The sequence below is a fragment of the Fusarium solani genome, assembly GCF_023522795.1.
Source record: "Fusarium solani strain SB1 chromosome Unknown bctg00000004, whole genome shotgun sequence".
Taxonomy (NCBI): Eukaryota; Fungi; Ascomycota; class Sordariomycetes; order Hypocreales; family Nectriaceae; genus Fusarium; species Fusarium solani.
In genome coordinates, this window is record NW_027072152.1 from 1,937,010 (window position 1) to 1,961,272 (window position 24,263).

Genomic DNA, 24,263 nt, shown 5'->3' on the forward strand with positions numbered 1-24,263 from the left:
GACAATAAAATTGCCACATCTAATATGCAAATCAAATTTCATCCTATTTTCTGCTTCCAAAAAGAATTACTTCCCTACAGAGGTATATCGGTGGCGCTCTCCGGTTTTGTCCTGGCACTGTCAGTCAACTGCACATACCCACCCTAGACAACAGAGCCGATATGTTCTATTGAGAGCATGGCCATCAATTGAACACCCTCATAGCGACCAAAAAGGAAAATTCGTCTATCATGGCGAGGGCCTAGAAACACCAGAACATTCACCATCCGTTGTTTGAAATAATATTCACCAACTTCATCCTTTAGTCACCATGTGGTCTCGCTCATGCAAAGTCCCGCGAAGCTGTTTGCTCCCCTTTCTCGGAGTCTTTCTCTTCACCGTCCAGCTTGGCCTTTCTCTGGGCGACCTGCCTTCGATCAGGCTGATGCAAGACATCGTCTGCAAGCGCCATTACGAAATCACGAATGATGAGTTACTCCCAGAGGAAGAGTGTCGGGGCGAGGAGGTACAGCAGGAGCTCAACACCATTGTGATGGGGATTCTTATCTCGGTGACTGTGTCCAGTAAGTCGTTCAAATTGAACTTTGAGCAGGATTCTAACAGAGTAACAGGCGCTCTTGTGGCTTTTCCTCTTGGAATCCTCGCAGATCGAGTCGGTCGTGTCCCCATCCTCAGCTTGAGCATTCTCAGCATGCTACTTTCTCAAGCTTACGGTATGATCATATGCTGGCAATGGAAGAAGATACCAGTTGAAGCACTCTGGGGTCTTGGTGTTCCGTTGCTCCTGGGTGGTGGACGAAGCGTTGCGGAAGCCATGGTCTTTGCCATCATCGCAGACGTGGTCCCCGACAAGAAACGGTATATCCCATCACATTTAGTCAATGATTGGCTGCTAATAGTTAGCCAGTGCAATATGGTTTCAGTGGATAGCCGCGGCTGTACTTTCGGGACAACTCCTTGGGCCCCTATTGGCGGGTGTTCTCGTTCAACCCTCGATATGGCTACCGCTCTGGATATCACTCGGCCTGATCACACTTGGAGGCGCCATCCTCGCTGTCTTTACACCAGAGACGCTGAGGAAGGGGCAGGTTTCGGAAATCTTCAACTTGGACTCAAACAATCTTGCTTCAAGCAATGCCTTCAACCCCAGGTTGCCGAAAGAGAATTGCTCTACTTGGGCAACGCTGAAATTCATCTTCAAGAGGCCGATGCTTTGGCTCTTGCCCGGCGCTGTCTTGACGATTCCTCTCGCGACTATCCAATCTGATATTTCTATCCGCCTGATGCCTATTCAGTTCGACTGGCGTTTGGACCAGTCTATCCTCCTCACCTCTCTACGGAGTCTGGCCACGCTTGTTACGCTCTGTGTGCTACTGCCAGCCGCTTCTTACCTCTGGACCAAGCTCTCTACAATAACATTCCCTCACCAGCGAGATCGCATCTTCGCTCGGGCGAGTTCACTCCTCTTCCTCGCTGGGAGTACATGCATGATGATGGTGTCCGATGAAACCTTGGTCATGACAGGTCTTACCGTCTCAGCGCTGGGCTCGGGCCTGCCGACGCTGTGCCGCGCGATGCTGGTGGGTGCGACGGGAGAGGAGCGGGCCGGGACCATGTTTGGCGTGCTGGCGGTCTGGGAGGTACTGGGGTTCCTGGGATGCGAGATGGGCATGGGAGCGCTGTTTGGAGTTGGGTTGAAGACGTGGATTGGCATGCCGTTTTGCCTGGGGATGCTGGTCGCTTTCGGGATAGCTACGGCGACGTGGATAGTCCCACAGAGGCTGCCAGTGGTTAGGAACACGGGACGAGGCGTGAATAGTTTGTAGGTAGGTAGTTAAGCGGTTGTGGATCAGAGAAGAGGTTGTTTTCTCCCAAACGATCAGCTACCACCTACCCCAGCAGGCAGTCAAGGAATAAAAGAGACTCCGGAACTACAGAACACGTCTAAAACTTCTCAAAGACTATGAGGTCTATTATGAGAAAATTCATCTAGATTTTTATTAAAATGAGATAAAGGATACTCTCATAATATTCATATTTTAGATATCTACTATTGGCGCGCTCGCGCGAGGATTTGGATGACGGACATGTTGTGATCCACAACTCAGGTCGTCAATCTCCACGCCAGCCGCATGAACAAGGTCCAAGACAAGGTCCATCCCAGAAGACGAATTTTCAATCCGAGGGAGTGATTCATCCACGTCTCTGCGTACCAAGAATTGCACGACATGTCACAGACGCGCCTCAGAGGTGTACCTAGCTGGAGATCCAAAACTCAGCTCAAAGCAGGTACCACGACATCCGAGGTGTTACTGGGTCGTATTAGTCTGGCATTGGAATCAACAGGCACGGTTCCCCCCTTGCAACTATCACATATGTTTCCGCCCAGTGCGGGCTTTTCATCCCAGTCCTCTATATGCCCGTCGGGTGTCTCAAAGTCGCCCGAGACACCAGAACGGCAAAGATCTAGACTAACTCTTAGGAAAACTTAGGACAAAATTTATATAAATATAGGAAAATAATACTATAATTTTGTTAAGGTATTAGATCTTTTTTATTTTATTTTATACCTACCCTTTGGGGATCTTAAGCTAAGGTACATATGCAGGTCAACCAGTGCCCCATTAACAACTGCAAGTCGCAAATTGCTTCTCTCCGCGCCTTCCATGTCTCAGTCCCTGCCAGGGCATACGCGGCAACGCCCGATGATGCAACTCGCCCTACCGTGTCGTGTCATCATTAGCGATCTGCCCGGGTGCTCTTTTTTTTCTTCGTCTTTCTGGCCCTTGGTTCCATTGCTGACCTTCAACTCGCCATTCCTAGGAGGTGAGATTATAGACTTGCGCTACTCCGTACTCCAAACTCGACTATCCACACCAGCGAGCACGTCAGCTTCCAACACATTCTCCCCCACCAGAAGTCTCTCAATTGCAGCTTGGGGAAGGGAAATCTCTTCCTGCACAAGCGAAAGATGGCGGTGGATCAGGTCAACACCGAAGAGGCACTTCGGCGGGTCATCCAGACCACTCCCATCATCGACCATCACGCACACCCGCTGCTCAAGCTCGGCGCGATAAGGAAGCATTCGCTTCTATCTATCGCTACCGAGGCTAACGGCGATGCCCTCGACTCCTCGCGCACTAGCCTGGCTCACATCCGCACCGTGAAGCATCTGTCTGGACTTCTCGGAACTGAGCCAACCTGGGAAGCTGTCGAGGCAGCTATCGTGAAGAAGCAAGGGGGAAACTACCAGGAATGGATCCGGACATGTCTTTCGGGGATCGAGAACATCCTCGTCGACGATGGTCTGGGCAACTCGGCTGATGTCGAGCCTTACAACACGCTTGACGCCTATACGAGAAGCCCCAACAAGCGCATCCTCCGCATTGAAGAGGTCGCGGCTGATTGTATTGAACGGGCATGTGCCCAGTTCTCTCACCCCTCTGAGGCATTCTCGGGGGTCGTCGAGAACTTTATGGATGCTATCTACGACGCCCTCGACGACCCCGAGGTTGTTGGCTTCAAGTCCGTCATCTGCTATCGGACCGGCCTCGACGTGGTCCAGATCACCGACCTGGAGCTCCTCATGTCAAAATTCCAGGTTGTCTTTGACGAAAGGAAGGCAGAAGGCGCTGAGAAGTTCACACGACTTGAGCATGAGCCTCTCAACGACTACTTCCTCCATATCCTGGCCGGTTTGATTCAAAATAGTGAGGACGAGCACAAGAAGCCTCTTCAGTTCCATACGGGCCTTGGTGACAACGACATAACTCTGACCAAGTCGTCGCCTGCCCATCTGCAGGAATTCATCAAGACATACCCCGAAGTGCCGATTGTGCTTCTCCACGCCGGCTACCCTTTCACTCGCGAGCTAGGGTATCTGGCGACAGTCTACAGCAATGTGTACGCAGACATTGGCGAGGTGTTCCCCTTCCTGAGCCGGGACGGACAGGAGAGAGTCGTCCGCCAGATTCTGGAACTCTGCCCAGTGTCCAAGATCCTCTGGAGCACAGATGGACACTGGTTCCCCGAGACGTACGTTCTGGCCGTGGACCAGCTCAGAGAAGTCCTAGACACCGTTCTGGTCGACTATGTCTATAAGGGGGACTTGACGTGGTCGCAAGCAGGTCAGCTGGTCAAGGACGTTCTGTTCAACAACGCCAACAAGCTCTACGACCTTAGATTAGCGTTCCGACCTCTGCAGCTAGACTCCAGCTATAGGCTTGAGGGATCCGAGCACAAGAACATCGCAACCTTGGCCCGGTTCCTGAAGAACAAGGAGGAGCCGAGGTTCCTGCGGGTGTACTGGAACGACTTCACAGCGATGCCTCGGATGAGGGCTATCCCGATGCGCAGGGTGTGGTCTCTGCTTCGGAACGGCGAGGACTTTACCTTTGGCGTGACAAAGGCCGGCCTTGGTCTCCTCCAGGTTGATGTGCCAGCGCCCAATGTCACACCGACGGGAGAGTACAGACTGCATCCGGATCTCAACACTCTGCGCCTCGGTCCTCGGAAGGGGCATATCACCGTCATGGGAGACTTCAAGGAGAAGGACGGTTCGGCTGTTGCTCTTTGCCCTAGGACCCTATTGAAGCAGACTCTTGCCAAGGCAGCTGAACAAGGTCTGGCGTTCACCCTTGGGTTCGAGATCGAGCTCGTCCTCTTCCGTCGTGGAGAAGAGACCAAATACGAGACTCTCAACGGTGATGGACATGCATGGTCAGTGGGACGAGCTATGGAACACGAGGCGATCGAAGTCCTCGAGGACGCCATCGAACAGCTCGACGCTGCTGGTGTATACATCGAAATGGTACACCCTGAGAGCGCCAATGGGCAGTACGAGGTTATTATGCCCAAGGCGCCTGCGCTCGAGGCGGTAGATACTCTTCTTTACGCACGGGACGTCATCAACAGCTGTGCTACAGCTCGAGGATTCCGCATGACATTGCATCCCAAGCCATACGCCATGGCTTGTGGAACGGCGGCGCATGTACACATGTCCATCTCGTCGGCTAAGGGCTCAGATAAGGAGGTATATGAGCCATTCTACGCAGGTGTCCTGAAACACCTTCGGGCCATCACCGCCTTTACATACAGCAACATGGTTAGCTACGAACGAGTGCTGGACGGCTGCTGGGCTGGTGGTACTTGGGTGGCTTGGGGCACGCAGAATCGCGAGACGCCGCTGCGCAAGATCGAGGATAGCCACTGGGAGCTCAAGTGCATCGACGGCCTCGCGAACCCTTACCTGGCGCTGTCGGCAGTGCTGCTGGCGGGCACCAAGGGCGTGGCCGACGGGGAGAAGATGGCGTGGGGGGACTGTGTCGAAGACCCGTCGCAGCTGTCGCTTTCGGAGAGGGAGAGGCTTAATGTGAAGGTGAAGCTACCTAAGAGCATCAAGGAGGCCCTCGGAGCGCTGATGCAGGACACGGAGCTGTGCGAGCTGCTGGGGTCGGGGCTTGTGCACAGGTATTTCGATGTCAAGAAGGCTGAGACGGACATGCTGGAGAAGATGGATGATGAGGAGCGGTCCCGATGGATCATGGAGCGGTATTGATGGAGCAGCTGTAAGGGTAAGAGATTAATAAAAGTGCGCGGACTAGATAGGAGGAGAAGCTATAATCAAGCTCGTCACGTTGGATTGATAATAGATGAATTGCGACTCGCACGCCAGAGGATGTTACCTAACTTCTTATAAGTATAACAAGTAAATATATAAAAATATTATAAAAGCTTAGAGTATTTTTATTTACTCTTATTATATCTTGCTAATTATCTTTCGGGCAAACTAACCTAAAAAGTCTATCCTACTATCTCGTTTTGTCCTTGACTCTGGTGATAGGCTTTTGCCGTAAGAATGCGCATGGTTGATGCTGCCTGGCAATTGGTTCCTTTTGGGGGGCCGCGGAATGAGGCGCCTCCAAGATGGCTTTGAGCCTGTGCAACGGCCTGCAAGGAGCATTCCGGTATTGATATGTCTATTCTAGGTACTCAAATGTACGTGGTAGACCAAGGACCTGTTGATTTCTCGCAATTGCTGCTTCCAAAACCCTCGTGAGGCTCTACTGCATCGCCATGTCAGGATATCCTCGCATCGCGCATGTAGTTGAAAATCATGGTGGACCCGAGCAGACGTCGATCCCCCGTCCAAAATCAGATCTGCAAGGAAAATGGGAGAAAGCTTGGCCCTGGCAGGACCCGCTATTCCACTCCGGAGCAGGGTCGTTTCTTGGGCTCTTTGCTCCGTCGTCAAGATTAACGGAGCAGGTAACAAGCCCGAGTCCGGGTAGCAAATAGCTTGTTTCTAGATAGGAGCTTGAGACCATCTGCCTTGCAACCACCCGTGTCTTTTTTAATGCTCTTATTCATCTTGGCTTCAGGACCAGGGCCATCAAGAAAAAACCCCTGGCCGTAGCGTGCCCCCAATCAATATGCGGCTAACCCTAAGGACATTCGTCTCCATCCCCCGGACTGCCCGTATAAACTTCATGACTTTTGCCGTGGAGCTGAGTGGACCAGTGTAAAAGCATCGCGGCTGTCTTTCACAGCTCAAAAGTAAATACCGAACCATCCGTCGTCGTCTCCTTTGCAGAGCAGAGCTGAAGACAATGGATCCGTCCATTGTGAGCTCCGCCAAGGCTCGGCCTCGTCGCCTCAGCTGGGCTTGGTCGCCCGGAAAGCATCGCCCATGGCGGCGCTAATCCATTCCATCCGAGAAAGAACCTGAGCCTACTGTACGGGCACCCATGTGCCTGTCCGCGACCTTTGATCTGGGCCTGTGCCTTTCTTTCCCACTGGTCGAGATGGCCCGGCCGATCATTTCCTCTTGCTGGGTTATGGACGCTCATCACCCGCAAACGAACTGAACCCAGATTTTGAGCTTGTTCGTCGGGCGTAGCATTCGCAGGTAATTACTGGAAATAAGCGACCTGACATTGGATCCATGGCGAGAGTTGCATGCGGAAGCTGCCAGACCGAGAGAACCTAGAAACCTCCCGCCCACGGTCAACCAGCTGCTTTCATAACATGAAACTGCCCTGGTAATGATATGGATCCATCCATGTTTCTTTTCCGCTGGTGGGCCGACGCCGTGTTGTCGCAATTGTCCACTGAGCAATTACTACCACCTCCACTGTAGGTCACTAAGAGTGCAGCGCTAGACTGCAACTGGCCCAGCACCGCGACTGCACCGTGTTCTAGGTCGACCTCGATGCCCACCCGCGCTGGACGCTTTGCCCATCTATTGACCATCCGTGGATGGATGGATCACTTGGATTCTGCATCTTACTCTGTGCAAATTCTTGCTTCTGTTGTTCTCCTCTGCTATTCATTCCCTTCTCTCCTTCATCGCCGTTTCTTCCCTTCTTAGACGTCGAGCTCAAGGTATTATCTCCTCATCCACCTTCCACGCGTTCTCCATAGCCCCAAAAGAGCCAAGCTTTACTGCCACGCCTCGATCCCACGCTGCCCCAGCCAGTACCAGAACCTCTGTCGATCGCTACCCTTTCGCTCTGTTCTCTCCCTCCCTTCCTCTCCATCCCCCAGCTCTCCCCGTCCCCCAGTCCCCCCGTCTCCGCTCGCTGCAGCTGCTGCCAATTCTCCGGACCCAAACTCTGCTGGGAGACCCCGAATGCTCACGAGGCAAAGATAGGCATCAGAGTCGGCCAATCCGTTCCCCCTTTGCTAGATAGACCCATCATCGTCGTTGTTGAGGACGGCCGACTCGGGACGACCGAGTCAGCACACCACGGGGTAGCCCTCAACTCTTCGCCTCCCTTGGCCATCTTGCCGATCATCGATCCACAAACCGCAACGTTCCTCGCGACCGCAGCTACCGACCAGATCGACGACCTAGACGTAGCCGAGAACCACCACGACCGAAGAGACTCTGGGTGTTGAGACGAAGACGCGAGACGAGCTTCATCGAAGTTCCCACTCCCCAGCAAAAGGTCGCCGTCTGCCTCCTACCTTGAAGCACGAACTCTCGCACCCGCCCTGTCCGCGCCTTCGACCGACCGATCTGAACGACACAACGATGCCGCGCCGTCGTGCTCGGCCCTCGATCTCTTCTCTCTAGCCTGCCTAACATGAGGATCGCTATTCGCGAGCAGCTCGCAGCCCTCGTCGTCTTTGCTGTTCTCGTCGGTCTCGCTGTTGTCTCTATCCCTACCTGGATCTATGTCAACCGTTTCGTCGTCGATGTTGAGCGCGAGGGCTTGACACTTACGGCCTCGCTCAAGGCCTCGCGCATTTCCGCAGAGCTGAATCTCGTCCAGACCAGCTGCATCACCATCGCCTCTCGCATCCTCCTCCAGAATGCTCTCACTGACTTTTACGACACTGGCAGTCGGGACTGGGATGCCGCCAGGGAGGATCTTCAAAGTGCTCTCGCCGTCAGCGCGACTACGGGGTTGTTGCAGATAAGGTTGTACTCGAGGAATCAGACGGGTGCTTCGCAAGGTGGTCTGCTCAATGTCACGTCTCCTGTGGTCCCCAGGATCGCCTTGCCCTACAGGGACTCGTCTGGCAATGAGGTCCTCCTTGGTGACGATGGTCCGGGCTATCCCCCGAGCCTCTACCCCAACATCACTTACGTCGATCTCGGCCACCCAAATACCATCAGGAACAATACTACAGCTGTGGCTGCAGAGGCCTTCAAGGACGTGCGCATCTACCGCGATGGGGGCTTGCTACTGGGCCCGCTCGTTCTCAATGAGACGACGTCTCTCCTGTCCGTATCGATACCCATTCGAGCCAACAACGATACCTTCATACTCGGTTACATGACCGTCGTCACACTGGCCAAGTCCCTCACCCTCGTACAAGATTCTCGTGAAGGGTTAGGGAAAACAGGCTCGGTCCTGCTCATAGGACCTACCGATCGCTCAAATCGCTTCAATTCGTCGTACCCTGCGAGCAACGCGACCTACCTCCCTAACCCAGAAGAGTTTGGCAACCTCATGGTCAAATTCATCCTCCCTCCCAAGACACCCGAGGGCTATAGCGACCGTCACAGCGTTTACAAGTTTGACAAGGAGTACGACAACAGGGCATTCCCTGTTGAGAAATACCCAGCCGCCTTTGACTCGTTTGCTAAGCGGTACAATTCCGTCAACAACGCCAGCGCCATGATCAACACCCACAACGAACAGGGCGTCCCGGTCGCTGTTGGATTTGCGCGTACCCAGACCCCCCTGGTCAACTGGACTATCATTGTCGAGAAGGCCAAGTGGGAAGCTTACAAGCCAATCGATACGCTGCGAAACATTCTCCTCGGTACTGTGTTCGGAACAGTCGGCTTCATAGTCATTCTAATTGTTCCATGTGCTCACCTCAGCGTCCTGCCGATCCGGAAGCTCAAGGCCGCCACCGAGAAATCAGTCAACCCCCCTGGGTATGAGGAGTCATTCATTGACTCGGAATATGAGGATGATGAGGAGCTGCCAAGCTCGGGTGGAATATCTCAGAGATCAAAGAAGAGGGGTTTCTGGTCCAAGATGAAGCGGCGACTCCAGGGGAAGCGCACCAAGCCGAGCTCCAATCGAGATGTTGCCCGTCGGATGTTCAAGATTCCTGGCAAGGTGGACGACCGGAAACACTTCATCACCGATGAGCTCACCGAACTGACACGGACATTCAACGACATGAGCGACGAGTTGGTGAAGCAGTATCTCTCACTTGAAGTCAAGGTAGCTGAGCGCACGAGGGAGCTCGAAGAGAGCAAAAAGGCAGCTGAGGCTGCCAACGAGAGCAAGACGCTCTTCATCGCCAACATCTCGCACGAGCTCAAGACCCCTCTCAACGGAATTCTCGGCATGTGCGCCGTCTGCATGGAAGAGAACGACATTGTCAGGATTAAGCAATCCCTGAAGACCCTCTATAAGTCGGGCGACCTGCTGCTGCATCTTCTCGAGGATCTCCTGAGCTTCTCCAAGAACCAGATAGGCCAGCAACTTAGCCTCGAGCTGAGAGAGTTCAGTCTGGCCGAGATCCGGTCACAGATCCTCACCATCTTTGACAAGCAGGTGCGAGAAGGAAAGATCAACTTTTCGGTCGAGTTCCTTAGTTCCGATAATGTCGAGATTGGTACGAGCCCGGATCGAGCCGGCGGGGAGACCAAGTTGCCAGCACTGGGACCTCAAGGCACGGGACGTCTTAAGGATATGTGGCTCTGGGGCGACCAACATCGAATACTTCAAGTCATCATCAACTTGGTGAGCAACAGCTTGAAGTTCACTCCCCACAATGGCAGCGTCTCGGTACGCATTAAGTGTCTCGGAGAGGCCGAAGTCATTGCCGAGAACGAGAGCCGCACATCATCGCTCTCAAAGAACTCACGAAACAACTCGCGAACTGGACGCACTCGTCACCGTGGAGCGACCAGCCCGACGCATTCCAGTAGCTCTGGTCGAAAGGACTCAGGGCAGCGCTTCAACGGCACTGGAACTGCACTATCCATCAACCCCATGGACCCCAAGGCGACTCCCCATGTGCAAGTCCGTGAGCGGTCTCCCACGCCTCCACCACCAGGAGCAAAGGCCTACATATTCCAGTTCGAAGTCCAGGATACAGGCCCCGGTATTCCCGAGCACATGCAACAAAAGGTCTTTGAACCGTTTGTTCAAGGAGATCTCGGCCTAAGCAAAAAGTTTGGCGGAACTGGCCTTGGATTGAGTATCTGCCATCAACTAGCTGGCCTCATGGGAGGATCGATAACGTTACGGAGCACCATGGGCGTTGGCACGACATTCACGATGGAGATTCCTCTTAAATACGTCAAGAACAGGTAGGTCCTCTTGGGCAGGTCTTGATGGGCGTGACTAACTGTTGAATCCAGGACTCCTAGCACTGCCTCGAGCAGCGTGAAATCTCGGCCAACAAGTGTTGATGCTACTGCCGATATGGAGCCACCGCGCAATCCCAACCCTCCAAAGCCCGCAACCGATACCAAGTCGTCCAGCGTCCTGAACCCTCAACCCCGACTGGTCGGTCTAAGCCAACCGTACTTTGCTGCTGACCTTCCTGCTCCGAGGAGCACGACGCAAAAGATGGCTGAAATCGACCGAGCACTGGCCAATAAGAATGGTCAAGGAAAGCTGCGTGTCCTGGTCGCCGACGACAACTCGACCAACATTGAGGTCGTCAGCCGGATGCTCAAGCTCGAGGATGTCTACGACGTGACCATTGCCAAGGATGGTCAGGAAGCCTACGACCTGGTCAAGGCGACCATGGAGAGGAACGAGGCGTTTGATGTCATCTTTATGGACGTCCAGATGCCAAACCTCGACGGTCTACAGAGTACCCGTCTTATCCGCGAGATGGGATACACTTCCCCTATCGTTGCCCTGACGGCATTTTCCGAGGAAAGCAACGTCAAGGAGTGCATCGACTCTGGCATGGACGAGTTCCTCGCCAAGCCGATCCGACGGCCGGCCCTCAAGCAGGTTCTCAAGAAGTTTGCGACAATTCCGGAGGAGCCGGAGAATGAGAAGCGCTCCCCTTCAGTCAAGCCGTCAACACGGACAAACGGGAATGCAGTCCAACCACACACTGAGGGACAGAATGGTACTCTCAAGGAAAAGGAGGGCTGAACTCCACCTCGCACACATCATATACAAAAGTCTTTATCAAAGAACAGTCGCGAACAGGCCGCGACATGACGGATGAGCAACCTGCCATACTACTACAACACTTGCATGCCCCACATTAGAGGACCTCGCACTGCATATACAGTCAACAACCCCTATCTCTGCCACCTACATCTAGAGACCTTACAAGGGAGCGACTGACATGGACTGGGGGATCAGGTCAGCAACACAGCCTTTGCTTCCCCTTCCTACTACCACTACCACCACCACTACTACCAACTTGCATATCCTACCTCCTCATTCCAAGCTACAACAAAAGTTTCAAGCGGGAGGAAACCTCGTCTTTGGCGTTTGGTCGTCTTGTGTTTCTTGATTTGTTATTCTCTTGCAGGAGGGCGCGGGATAGGCGATAAAACAAAAAGCCCCTCGGGTTGTCACGGGTTCGGTTCATTCTGGTTATGCCATTTTCTTTCTTCTCCCTTCACATCGCGGGTCTTTTGGTCCTTTTTTCCCACCCTTACAAGCCTTTACTACTACTTTTCTCTTGCTTCTCTTTCGCTTCTCTGGCCATTTGACACTCACACACAACACGAACGATCGGACCCGCGCGTATAGGTACATATGTCTTGTCATTGTTCTTTTTCTTTTTCTGCGACTGCGAATACAGAGGCATGGTTGCCCTGAGGGGATGGGCAGAAGATGAAGAGTGGGATTTGAGGGCGCAGAATTGAAAGAGAGATGAAGGGAAGGAATCAAGAGAAGAGGGTGGAAAGGGAGCGTCTATATATATTCATGTAACTATATGTATGCGCATAATATCGGGATGAAGGATGAACAACTATTCAGCGTTTTGCTTTGACCTTCGATACACACCTGGCTCTATGATGCAGTGACTGCACCTTTGATAGGTGATGCCTTGGTCTCGGGATATCAAATAAATGACCTTTGACCTCGAACATTTTAGACCGACCTCTTCTCTCTTCTTTACTTGAACTCTACAAGGCTTAGGTTAGGGATAGACGTCAAGGATACGGGTCCAGTAGCCAATACTCTTTGTGTCACAATATTGAGTTGGACGCGTTGGAACTTGAAATGGAGTGAATTTTTTGAGTCCATCCCCGTGTCAGAGCAAAGCATCAACCAGCCTGACCCCTTACTCGACCCTGCCCATCAAGGGTCCCGTCCCTGCCCGTTTCATTGACTTCGTCACTTTCATTTCATCCGCTCTCCCCTCACCGTGGGGCGCGTTTCCCAGACCAGAGAACTCCATCCCGTAGGAGCCTCCCATGATAACCCACCCACCCACTGACACATCCATTCCATGCATAGCCATCCCGGGTCGTGAACCAAAAAGATACAGACAGTCGAATTGAAACGAGAAGAAGAACCGGTAAAAACACAGCTGAGAAGAGAGAAAGGAAACAATAGCCACAGACAAGTCAACAACACGGACGAAGGAAAATTAATAAAAGGAAAAAGAAAACACGCCAGAGACCAGAGCAACCAAGAAAAACACGCATGTACCGCCGCGCGTTTGAAAGCGAGCCCCCGAAAACGCCTCGTGTCGCGGAATCCCAGCCGCTCTCACCGACCAGAAGCCTGCCCAGGCGCCACGCCTTCATACATAGGAAATCAACGTGTCCAAGGAAACAAAAACAAGTTGGGACGCAATCAAGGTCCGTGAACAGAGAAGCGGAGCAGGAAAATCGTGTACTGTTTGGCCTTCTCCGTGTCGGGTCGCGTCGGTTCGCAAGCGGATGACCGTTGTTGAGATTAAGACGGCGTTTGGTGTTGAAATGTTGAAATGTTGAAAAAGAAAGCAATCCAATGCGAATAGTGGCCAGTGAAAGCCGCCCAGCTCAAGAGCTACAGCGCAACAGCCGTGTCGATGGAGCTGGCCTAAATCTCCATCCGGCCGGCGATGTCTTCACTCATGAACCTCTCGTTGCTTCTGTCGAGCATGTCCATATCGTCAATGTCGTCGTCAAACTCGTCATCTGAATAGGCAACAAGATCGCCATCTTCCCCTCTGTTCCAGAACAGCCCATCATCCATGTCCTCGTCGTCTTCTGTATATGGCACCAGTTCAGCATCTCGATCACCAAGCCAGTAGTTGGCACGCTTCTGCGCACCGGCTGACTCGAGCTCTTGTCGGTTACTGTGGTTCCTTGCCAGGTTTGTAGGCCGGAGTGTCGGGCTGTGTGATGAGATGACAGGTACTACGCGCACGTAGAGGTATGCCACACGCTTCAGGGATCGGTTGAAGAAGAAGTAGTGGGCGGCCCAGATGGCGCTCTCGTCCTCCTCAAACGGGTCGGTGTCGGGGTGATAACTAAAGATTGTACACTCGTTAAGGTGCATTTCCTTGTCGATCAATGACCAGCATTGGGGTCCCCAGTTGGAACTTGTGTCGCTACCGAGAGAGGAGCCGAGCGACTTGGGCTCAAAGTTTGGCCTCACGTTTTGGAGAATCGAATCGAGGTTGACCATGACGCGGCGCAGGTTTCGCTCGCGCTTAAAGTCGTTGGGCCGAAGAACGTGGGAGAAATCGTAATGGGGATGACTGGCGTTTAGCGTCGCGATCAGGTACGCAAATGTCCGACGGCTTGAAAGTTCTGATAGAGGACCGAAGGCGCTCGAGTGTGAAAATAGTTGCATGCTCGGTGAGGTGGCCAACATCTGCGCACGCTCTGGTGGTGATAGGCTGGCGCCGAGCTTGAGGAGGGCTTCATGTTGCGAGTTGAGATCCTTATCGATATTCTTGTAGAGCTTCTTGTCGGATCCTGTTGACTTTGTCGTGTAAAGATCGCAACCGCCAGTAACGTTGCAGTCGGGGGGTGTTGAAGTTGAGGGCGCCCGTCACCGCTTCGAAGTCTTGCACTGGTAGATACTGCAGTTCACATGTCAGCACGGCACGGAGAGTCGCGAATGTCGGGATCGCTTACCTTCATATTGATGGAGGAGGAGCTATCTGGCTCCGATGTCGCGATAGAGATGCCGTGGTGTCGCTTTGCGTTGCTATGCGATGATTGTCGTGATGCGAGAGCGCGGTCGGGAGGGAACCGATTGCGTCAGCGTGGAGTAGCGGGCCACGGGGCGGCAGGAGACAGATGTCGCGATGCGGAAGGTGCGAATGGGGCGCAGAGGTGGAGATGGAGTCGGTGTCGAAGTCGGAATCGGAGTCGCAAAGTGTGGGATTGAAGTCGATCACAAAAGGCGACGAGGGCGACGATGGTAACGGTTGGTGTTTGGGGGAGGAAGGGATGGGAATGGCTTGGCTGGATGGAAGTCGGGGTAGATAGATGATCGCCGGAGCCTGCTGCGGTTCGGAAGTATGAGGGAGGGGCGCGGTCGGTCGGCGTGGTAGAGACCCTGTGAATCAAGACCGGAGATAAAGAGACCAACGGTTGGGTGGGGGTTAATGCTGTAGGTCAATTCACCGGTAGTTGCGGCGATTGCAATGGTCAGGTAGAGAGATAAGCGACCAAGATGGTGAAGCCGTCGAATGAGTACGTAAGTGTGTAAGCTGCAAGATGAATGGAATGCAACAAGAGGGAAGGAAAAGGAAGAGGGGCGGCAATGGCAATTGAAGTTGCGTGGATGGAAGGGAATGACCGGCTGCGGGACTGATGGATTGGATGCTTTTGTCTGAGGTCAGCGGGTTCACGCAGGCAAGACAGCTTGTGAACCAATATGGACGGCTTTGTGATCTGATGGTCGCGGCCACCCGGCCACGGGATCGCAGCAGCGGATGAGCCACGCTGGCACCCGCACCCGCAGCAGCAACAGCTCTCCTGGAGCTTTGCGGTCCCGGCCATCGACACCGATGGGAGCTGGAGCCAAAGAGGGAATTCCGGGGACTGCGCCAGCTTGTCCCGTCGGTATTCGGGTCAAGCAAGCCAAGCCGGCGGAGCCCTCCCCCTGTCAGCCCATCTCATGCCTCATCTCGTGGCTCTCATGAGACCAGGGGTCCCGTCCCAAGAGGTCCAAATCCCTGATCTTGACCAATTGCCCAGCTCTGCTCCCAATCCAATCGATTTGCCCATGCTCGCAGCTGGCAATCTGTAAGCTCAACAGAACACTTGTTCCGCAATCGCTAAGTTTGGGGCACCACAAATAGGGGGGCTCCTTTGGCGCGACATGGCAGCGAATCGGGCCCTGCTCTGAAACCACGGGCCGCTGTCGAGCGCCATCATGCCTCAGCTGGAGCATTCCAGGCGCACTAGATGAAGCTTTCAGTCATGGTCCAATGTCAGTTTGCAAGTGAAAAAGGCAAAAAATGAGGTCAATCGTTTCTCTTGATTCTGGTTGCGAGGCGTCCCGACGGGGTGATGCGATTGAGCTCGCGCTCGGGTTTGTCGAGCGCCCAAAGGACACCAACGTGTCAAACTGGGACATGCCGAGTGGCATACGGCGTGTGAACTCGGTGCATCCATTGAATGCCGTCACTCTTCGCCATCCGAGGATCCGCTGTCCTTGAGTCGACTCTCTGCATGATCCCTCCGCAATGGGTTGACGTCAGATTGCCGTCCCTTGCGCCGTCAACCGCATCTGCCGCGCGGCGGACGCCTTCGCCCTTGGGCCTCATCTCTTGATATGAAAGAAGGTGGTTTTCCACCGTCAAAGATCTACAAAACAAGACCGTATCGGCCTAGGACTCCCCAAACACCGCCAGCGCCGGTTCCCACGATGCAAATAAACATGCGTGTCCTCTCTTCCCATTGAAGAGATGCTCAGCCGCCTGAGACTTGCCCCATTACACAAACCCCGCATCCTTGAGTGATTTCAATATTTCTTCTTCGACCTGTTGATCCAAAGTTAATCCGAGATCAACTAACGCGTTGTAGTTCTTCGTATGAAACCGTATCATAGGGGACATCGCTCGATCGGTCTGGGGATTCGTAACGCAAGTCGAGTTGAGTTGGTGCCAGGCAGCTATTAAACGTCGTCGCCGAGGATGGTCTACATGATCTTTGTAACTTCGTCCTCAACCTTGTTGACATTCCGGCGTTAGCTGTCATCTGGCGATGCTTTTGCTGGGTGCAGGTTGCTGGGCCATCACGAGACTTCACTAGTCGCCAAGCTGGATATCACCCTGATTACTCACCTCCATGTCCTCAAGAGAGTCTTGCTGGCCGATGCAGCGGAGTACGTTCTTCTTGCTGCTCTCCTGCAGCTCGCCGGCGAGGAGGAGTTCGTCAAGGATGTAGTACGCCTTGGTGAAGGAGAAGATGATATCGAGCTCGCAAACGTTGCCGTAGTACTTGTCCATCTGTTCGACGTATCGGTGGATGATTTCGAGGGTGATCAACTCATTGTCCTCCGAGGAGCATCCCGCAATGAAGAAGAGCGAGGCATATCGGCGATAGACGATCTTGGTGTCTGTTGCTGTCAGCATAGGCCGGCATCAAGATAGGAGCTAAGGGGGCTGACCCTTGTACTCTAGAAAGTTGCACATCCGCGTCCTACGGGCGAGCACGAGCTGGGACACGTCCTTGACGATCTTGGCCTTGTCCTTGGGGGAGAGTGTTGTGAACCACTTGGCGAGGCGCTGGAGGCACTAGTCAGTGACGACATGTCTTGATGGGAGCTGGCAGACGGACCACTTTGCCCTGACGGGACAGGAGAATGAGGTATCTGGGGGGTTAACTCTAGGTCAGCGGCCGGGAACGGGCGAGCAGCTGTGGAGGAGCATACTGGATCGCCATCGTGATGTTGTTTTCACGCTGCCGAGCCTGCTTTGAATCGTGCAGGAGGGAGCGAGGGAGATGTTTGGGGAGATGCGAGTTGATGGAGATAATTCTGGCTTCAAGGTGGACACGGAAGCAATTTGGCGGGTTGGTGACGAGTCGGGCCTCAGGCGGGCAGCCCAGTCAGAGTGGTCCAGGCTCCAGCCAATGCACCAGACTGATCCCCGCTGCGAGTCAGTGGACAGCCAGGTGGCTTCAGTGGTTACAGCAAGTGACTGGCGATCAATTAGCGGCCGCTTACAGCGAGTCCACAGTAGGCCTGTCACCTGGGTCAAGGAAAAAACGAGACACCAGGACGGGCAAGTATGTTAGCTCATTACTCTCTAAAGATGATCAATAGAGTGTACTAAGGGTAGATAAAACGCACTCTAAAATATTCCTTTTATTATGATATCTTTATTAGTTTTATTATATTTTTTGTACATTTATTTATTATGATTGAGAGGACTCAAGTGATCCTTAGAGGAGCTCTGGCGTCTCATTTATTTCTTGGCCGGCGTGCCTGTCTACCTACCTACCTATCCAGCTTCCATCGATCCATCTGGTGTGGATGATCTCAGACAAAAACAGCCATGATTCAACGACTCAAGACATGGATCAAGTCTTGCCTGGACTCCAAACCCCGCGTCAGTGATGGAGCCATGAATCGCGAGATTCCAAAGGTTATCATTCTATTGCCCATCCCCGTCCTCAAGCACGCGACTATGCGCTCCCTCTGATGTCAGTCGCGATGGAGGTCCTTGGCCATTCAGGAATCAACTTTCTCCCACCATCTCCCACCTCTTCATCACATCTCATCCTCGACCATCATTCGACTCCCCTGCAACCGTGACAAACGCAAAACCTCCACGCTTATCATACTGCGCACCGCTGTGATTCCAAAGCTCCCGTCTGCGTCTGCGGCCAGGCAATATTACTAATCCCACCTCCGCTCTCCCCCACGTTTCCCTGGGGACTTAATGGTCTCGAAAGGCCCGCTTCCGAGCAATCGGAGTGTGGGCAGCTGGGAGGAGCTAGCAAGTTTCGTTGTCTAGCCCAGGGCGCGCAGAGTTGATAAAGACGGGACTATCTGGGCCTGCCGCTGGCGTCTCCGAGTTTAAGCCTTGAAGACGCCGACGCCGAAATTTTTCCTCACATTCTTCAAACCTTGGCTCAGCCTTTCTCTACTTTAGCTGTTGATATTTCTTTCTTCTTTGATCATTTGATACCTGTCTATTCTCTATTTTACTCTCATATACCCATCATGACGAAACTCATTCTCTCTACAGCGTTTGTACTCCCCGATTCCTGTGAGGCGCTTTCGTGCTGACAAACCCCTCTTTAGCAATGTCATGTCGGCAGGCCCTTCGGTGATTCGCAAGCCCGGAAACAACAGATCCAACCTCGAACTCGTCAATTCCCTTCGCGACAACTTCGCTGAGGCTCGGCGCGACTATGCGACACATGCTCCTGGCACCAACGGCTTCACGAACGGTGATGCGCCCAACGGCAAGGCGACGGCCGTCGAGCTCTGGACAGAGCGACAGGGCAGTGCGCTATACGTTCCCCGCATCAATTGGCACGCCGCCGGGTTGCGGGAGGAGTCGAGTCAGTATGAGATCACCGTGAAACTGTTCCTCTTGCCCGGGACGCCTGTCGCCGACCGGGAGCAATACGCCAAGGAGGCCCTGGACTTGGTCCGGAGGGAGCTCGGTATTGAGACCATCGATCTGCTAATAGTTTCCTTCCCCGGCATGTCGTTCGAGGGCAATTGCGAGTGGGAAGCGGACAAGGCCAACGCTAATCAGGGCAATCTGGAGGAGGAGCTTGCGACTTGGAAGGTATTCGAGGGTTTGCACAAGCAGGGACTTGTCAAGCGACTGGCTGTGTCCGAGTTCGGCAGCGAAAAGCTAGGCGCCTTCATCAAGCGCGCCACCATTCGGCCCGTCATTGACCAGATCAACCTGCGCAACTGCTGCGATGTCCCCCCGCCGCTCAAGAAGCTGGCTGAGGATGAGGGAGTCGAGTTGCACGTCCATACCGACTGCACTGATATTCTCCCCCACGGGACTCTGCGCGAGCTCCTCGGCCACGGCCCTCGAGGCGCTGGCCTGCTCGCCGATCCCGCCCACAACGGAACCGGGCTGGCTGGGGAGATTGTTCCTGAATGGGTTGTGCGTTACACAGCATTTGTTCAGGATCGAGGCGTCATCGAGAACAAGGGCTATTTTGCCGGAGCGGAACTGGTGGAGCCCTAGTTCCGCAACTCCGCAACCGTTGAGGAGTGGGATGATGATGATGATGATGATGATAGGGAAGAGGTGTTTCCGAGCATATCTGACAGCACGATATCGGGCTGTGGATGGATTTCGTCCTTTGGTTTTTGCAAAACAGCGAGCATCAGACACACGGAGTTTAGACACTATGACAGGGAAATTGGCCGAGACGGCTTTTCTGTTTTTCTTTGGTTATCCCAGCATGCTTCTTTTGCGACCTCTCATCCTCACATCTTCCAGCTTCTTGAGTACGATCTTGGCCTGCTTGAAAGTTTGGCCATATGCATCGAGCAGCTCTGAGAAGATACACTCAGCACGGGGGTGCGTACTACCAAATGCCCTCTCTAGCACGTAGAGATCTACCGCTCGGTCTTCATCTGATACACTCCCACTTGCAAGACCGAGGTCGATGATGACTAGCTCACCATCGAGGGGACTCTGGTTCTTCGGATCGGTAGGGGGCGCCAACATCATGTTACTGGTGGTCAAGTCCCCGTGGACGATTCCAACCTTGTGCATATTGCCAATAGCAGTGCCGATGCGTCGCATCAGGCTCTTCAACTCGGCGTCATCCTCGATGCCCTCTGTGCGGGTTCCAAGGCGCTCGTTGATGCTCTTGCGAACGGGCCCTCCATGTATCCATTCCAACATCAACCACCCAGCAGCCTCGTCGACAGCGTAGACGGCTGGCACGCGGACGCCATCGCGACGGCACTTTGCGAGGATGCGGGCCTCTGACAGGATCCGGTGTCGCGTGAGGCGCTGATCGAGAGTCGGGTGCCGCCAGGGCTTGGGAGGGCGGTACTTGAGGGCGCAGGGGATGTCGGGTAGCAGGTAGGTGCTCTTGTAGAGGCGGCCCTCGGCGCCTTGTGTGATGAGGGTTGGCGGGGTCGACGCGGGGTATTCGAGGATCTTGGGGAGGGGAAATTGATGCGCCTGCTGCGCCGCGGGGTCGGTGGCCGGCGCCGTCGCTGTGGCCGTCATAGCTGCTGAGCTGAGCTGAGTGTTGATGATAGAATAAAAGTCAAGGATTAGATCAGTCAGTGGGGAAAGATCTAGTGATTATGACGAGCTGCAAGACGAGCGCAGGTACGGGGCGGTCATGAAGTCAGTTGAAGACGCAGACAAAAAGGTTGATTGGCACCATGCATCGGACGGACACGCGCAGTCAGCAGCGGGCCGATGAAGGGACGGCAACGGCTAGGAACATTTTTGGCGGGCACGAGAGAGAAACGTGACTGGCGGGTTCTTTGCACTAACAACCAGCCCGTGGTCAAATCACGTTTATTTCTACCAAGCTTGACGCCATCGACGTTGTGCTGCCCCTCAAGGTTTTGACAACACATGGGGTTTTTCATGTCTAGAGATGCCTTCACTCGCTCATGTAATAACAGCCCCGAATTCACTCAGCGCACATCGAAACCCTAGGATTGATCCACTGCGCCTCTCCAAACCCTAAGTCCAGGCCGAGGCGCATTTACAAGTCCCCTGGATAGCCGAGACACTACTGGAATAGGCCTGGTAATAGTGCCGCTGGAAGGATCCCTCACGACCAACCGATGCCGGAATCAACTGCACAAGTCCACCCGGGACGCTGCCAATGCAATCGAGAACCCGCTAGACGGTTCGGCATCGCAGCATTAGCGCTGTGGGAGGGGGCGACTCCAGGGGCAAACAACTTACGGCGCATCCTCTTTAACCACCACCCTCTTTAACCGTGAGTAATACAGTCTTTGTCAGGGTACGTACGAGAAACACCAACAGTCAGCATCACCATATCCTGACCGTTTCTTCTCGGATCTCGTATGCCCGGCACTCCCGCTCGCCACAACGGCTCTCTGCCGCGTCCGAGGCGAATGGCTGAGGGGCCGCCGTCAAACTAAATCAGTCACACACAACGCCATCCGCGCATCCCACATCCACCTGCCATGTGATGGGTTTCCCTGCCCTGGGTCGTAATGGATCTTTTAGCTGCAGCTACAGGGGCCCTTCTCCATTCCCAGCCATCCGCGCCAAGTGGCCGAACACGGCCGCTCCAGAACAAATCTGGCAGTTCGGCCTGTCCTGGCTACTGGACGGCGGACGGCGCTGCTTGAAGCCCCGGAGGCTAGAGGAGAGCGCACACACAAACTGCTTTCGCGCTTGTGCTGCCCCCCGTCGTCATTCACTCACTCACCCCTCTGTGCCCAGTTATCTTGTGCGCCGTCGATCCAGCCTCTCTCTCCTCTCCCTTTTCCCTCCCCTCAAAGAGAGAGACACCCCAAGGACCATGCGCGATAGCCTCACCCAACGCCCTGACTTGCCATCCAGACGCTTCGCGCTCAACCATGGCAGAGTCCGACCTGCTCCAGTGGACCACCGTCCTCATTCTGACCGCTCTTTTACTTGCCGCCATCGTCCTCGCCCAGATCGTCTCCGTTTATACAGCCTACCAAGTGGCGCCGCAGGAGATCGCAACTTTCGTTGACACGGCCGACTTTTCCTCCCAGGAGAATGAGTCGTATGATCGCGACGTCTCCAAGGTGCAGCGTCTAGATGAGAAGCTACGCTTGACCCAACTCCTAAGGGAGATACAGAGGACGTGCGACGATTTGCGCGAGGACCTCAATGGCATGTTGCTCGAGGAGGACGCCACCCAGATGAGGACTGTCGCCAGGTTGCTCTGGGCGTCGAAGCGATCGAGGCTGGAGGGTCGTGTCCGGAGGCTTGATATGTTGCGCATGCGCTTTCTTGTCGTGTACATGGGTGTCGTCGCATTCAACACAAACACTACCAGCCATACTGAGAAACCACAACCCCCATCTGCGCCCAGGGACCTCGAGAAGTCGCCCGTCTTCAAGACACCACCTCGTCCAGCTCTTCCCAAAGGCCTGATGGAGGGAATCATCAACCGTCCCCCCCTCCGCAGTCTGACCACGCAGGCACTCGTCGGCCACCAGGAGCACACTTCCAAACCCCATCGCAAAGGATGGGCAGGCGTTGTCGAGGAGCTTCAGACGTCTCCCAGGATGCAGCAGCGCCACGCCTCGATCGAGCGCGCAATGTCAAGGTCCTACTCAAAGTCGCCATGATCTGCTAGCATCGGTTTGGTCATCAAAGACTTCCCCTGGTTTTCCTTGCGTATTGGCACACGGTTACAGCGACACGACATAAACTTTCTCACAGGTTGCCCATTGTATGCGACGGACAGAGCGCGGGCATGGCACGGCGTTTTCTGGTGCGGCCACCTTGGCCACCAAACATTTTTCACGATACAGCATGATCCGATACAGTACAGCACAGCATCGGCATTCTAGATCTTCTACAGGCATGGAGGGGCGCGGGTTATGAGCGATGATTAATGATGCGTTGGTCTGGCAAAGGTTGGAGGGCATTGAGGAGTTTGGTTCGTTTTCACTTCACTTCGCATAGATGGGATGATACCCCTTTTTTTCTTTTCCGAGGCCTTATGCCTTGGTGCATCTTGTTTTGTGCCTGTTTTTGCTATTGACTTTTGATAGCATACCCCTATCATGTTTCGTTGCGGTTCTTGGGAGATATGGAGGATACAGCAGCCCCCCATCAATGACCAGAGACAGCTTCGGGGCCGGTACCGTTTCTTTCACCGACTATAACGTTGTTAGTCTTAGCTTTAGACGGATCTGATTTATGAGTTTTGACTTGCCATCGAGAGCCACCAAGAAACGGCTCACACAGTTGTAGCAAGCCACCTGGGTTTCGGGTTAGCTCAGACTCAATTTACTACGCTGGGCTCGATCTTACCGTTGCTGTGATCTCGACAATCTCCTGCTCATTAAAGAACTTCTTCAAGTGGTCAAACGTCTCGTCCTTGACGTGTACATTCCTCGTCATCTCATCCGTGTAGAGCAACACAGCCCACTGCTTCTCCGACAACTCGGCTGGACGCTCACCGAGCGTGTCCTGCTTGATGGCCTCGAGTCCCGCCTCAGACACGCCGCCCTTGACGGCCAGCGGGGCGTGGTGCTTCCACTCATACCAGGCCTTGTTGCAGACGGCAACGCGCGAGATGGCCAGCTCACGTAGGTCGTCGCTCAACGAGGTCTTTGTACGGACGGCGCCGAGGAACGAGTTCCATCCGTCAGCCACAGGCGGAGAGTGAAGGAGCGCAAGGTCCAAAGACTGAAGAGGACGGGGGTTCCGTCGCTCCTCGATGCGCTTCACAATGGCAGCTTCTTCATCGTTCTTGGTCGGGGGAGGGGTGGGTACGTAAGGGATTCTCATGATGCCGGTTTGGTGTTAGTTGACTCTGTGTGTCAATTGAGGATAGCGTATGCGCAAGAGGTGCTAGATATATGAGGATTGAAGCAAGGGAATACTGTAAATAATATATAAGATGAGAGATAAACCCGACAGATGTCGAGACCCGAAAGCCGCTTCTTGGTTATATGTTCTCCCGGATGCGCGGGGTCGGTTTAGAATCGCAACTCCCGTCTCCACTTCCCGAAAAGCGGCGCCGAGAGGCGGAGGTTTATCACGGCATCTGGACGGTTGCCAAGATGGGCTTGGAAAATGCATTTAAATGTGTGTTGAATAGAGTGTTGCTGGTAGAGCTATGCCAGCACTAGGTTTAATTACTTTACAGCGAATTGGCATTCAGGAATTTCGAGAGGAAGATGAGCATTCACTCCCTTGCCCAACATTCTCAAGGT

General features: G+C 53.9%; 10 protein-coding genes across 10 annotated transcripts; 6 read left to right on the top strand and 4 right to left on the bottom strand.

The window, feature by feature from the left end:
- Positions 1–310: 310 nt before the first annotated feature.
- On the top strand, positions 311–1,826 carry MRS44_007658 (uncharacterized protein; the record flags this gene model as incomplete). Its single annotated transcript, XM_046279454.2, has 3 exons — positions 311–563; positions 612–858; positions 908–1,826. The coding sequence occupies 3 exons, from the start codon at positions 311–313 to the stop codon at positions 1,824–1,826; spliced, it is 1,419 nt and encodes a 472-aa protein (XP_046134334.2).
- Positions 1,827–2,971: 1,145 nt separating this feature from the next.
- MRS44_007659 (uncharacterized protein) lies at positions 2,972–5,557 on the top strand (the record flags this gene model as incomplete). The annotated part of the gene is made up of 1 exon (XM_046276001.2): positions 2,972–5,557. One exon carries the CDS (start codon positions 2,972–2,974, stop codon positions 5,555–5,557), a length of 2,586 nt encoding a protein of 861 aa, XP_046134333.2.
- Positions 5,558–8,087: 2,530 nt separating this feature from the next.
- MRS44_007660 (uncharacterized protein) lies at positions 8,088–11,591 on the top strand (the record flags this gene model as incomplete). Its single annotated transcript, XM_046269299.2, has 2 exons — positions 8,088–10,786; positions 10,838–11,591. 2 exons carry the CDS (start codon positions 8,088–8,090, stop codon positions 11,589–11,591), a joined length of 3,453 nt encoding a protein of 1,150 aa, XP_046134332.1.
- A 1,896-nt stretch (positions 11,592–13,487) lies between these two features.
- MRS44_007661 (uncharacterized protein) lies at positions 13,488–14,539 on the bottom strand (the record flags this gene model as incomplete). Its single annotated transcript, XM_065620614.1, has 3 exons — positions 13,488–14,371; positions 14,412–14,478; positions 14,534–14,539. The coding sequence occupies 3 exons, from the start codon at positions 14,537–14,539 to the stop codon at positions 13,488–13,490; spliced, it is 957 nt and encodes a 318-aa protein (XP_065476686.1).
- Positions 14,540–15,339: 800 nt separating this feature from the next.
- MRS44_007662 (uncharacterized protein) lies at positions 15,340–15,814 on the top strand (the record flags this gene model as incomplete). The annotated part of the gene is made up of 3 exons (XM_065620615.1): positions 15,340–15,511; positions 15,556–15,652; positions 15,709–15,814. 3 exons carry the CDS (start codon positions 15,340–15,342, stop codon positions 15,812–15,814), a joined length of 375 nt encoding a protein of 124 aa, XP_065476687.1.
- An 845-nt stretch (positions 15,815–16,659) lies between these two features.
- Positions 16,660–17,296, bottom strand: MRS44_007663 (uncharacterized protein; the record flags this gene model as incomplete). Its single annotated transcript, XM_046278502.2, has 4 exons — positions 16,660–16,970; positions 17,022–17,139; positions 17,192–17,225; positions 17,286–17,296. 4 exons carry the CDS (start codon positions 17,294–17,296, stop codon positions 16,660–16,662), a joined length of 474 nt encoding a protein of 157 aa, XP_046134330.2.
- A 1,285-nt stretch (positions 17,297–18,581) lies between these two features.
- On the top strand, positions 18,582–19,575 carry MRS44_007664 (uncharacterized protein; the record flags this gene model as incomplete). The annotated part of the gene is made up of 2 exons (XM_046281084.2): positions 18,582–18,607; positions 18,663–19,575. The coding sequence occupies 2 exons, from the start codon at positions 18,582–18,584 to the stop codon at positions 19,573–19,575; spliced, it is 939 nt and encodes a 312-aa protein (XP_046134329.1).
- Positions 19,576–19,785: 210 nt separating this feature from the next.
- MRS44_007665 (uncharacterized protein) lies at positions 19,786–20,577 on the bottom strand (the record flags this gene model as incomplete). Its single annotated transcript, XM_046269297.2, has 1 exon — positions 19,786–20,577. The coding sequence occupies one exon, from the start codon at positions 20,575–20,577 to the stop codon at positions 19,786–19,788; it is 792 nt and encodes a 263-aa protein (XP_046134328.1).
- A 1,343-nt stretch (positions 20,578–21,920) lies between these two features.
- Positions 21,921–22,664, top strand: MRS44_007666 (uncharacterized protein; the record flags this gene model as incomplete). The annotated part of the gene is made up of 1 exon (XM_046269296.2): positions 21,921–22,664. One exon carries the CDS (start codon positions 21,921–21,923, stop codon positions 22,662–22,664), a length of 744 nt encoding a protein of 247 aa, XP_046134327.1.
- Positions 22,665–23,154: 490 nt separating this feature from the next.
- Positions 23,155–23,835, bottom strand: MRS44_007667 (uncharacterized protein; the record flags this gene model as incomplete). The annotated part of the gene is made up of 3 exons (XM_065620616.1): positions 23,155–23,201; positions 23,288–23,303; positions 23,356–23,835. 3 exons carry the CDS (start codon positions 23,833–23,835, stop codon positions 23,155–23,157), a joined length of 543 nt encoding a protein of 180 aa, XP_065476688.1.
- Between the last annotated feature and the right edge of the window lie 428 nt (positions 23,836–24,263).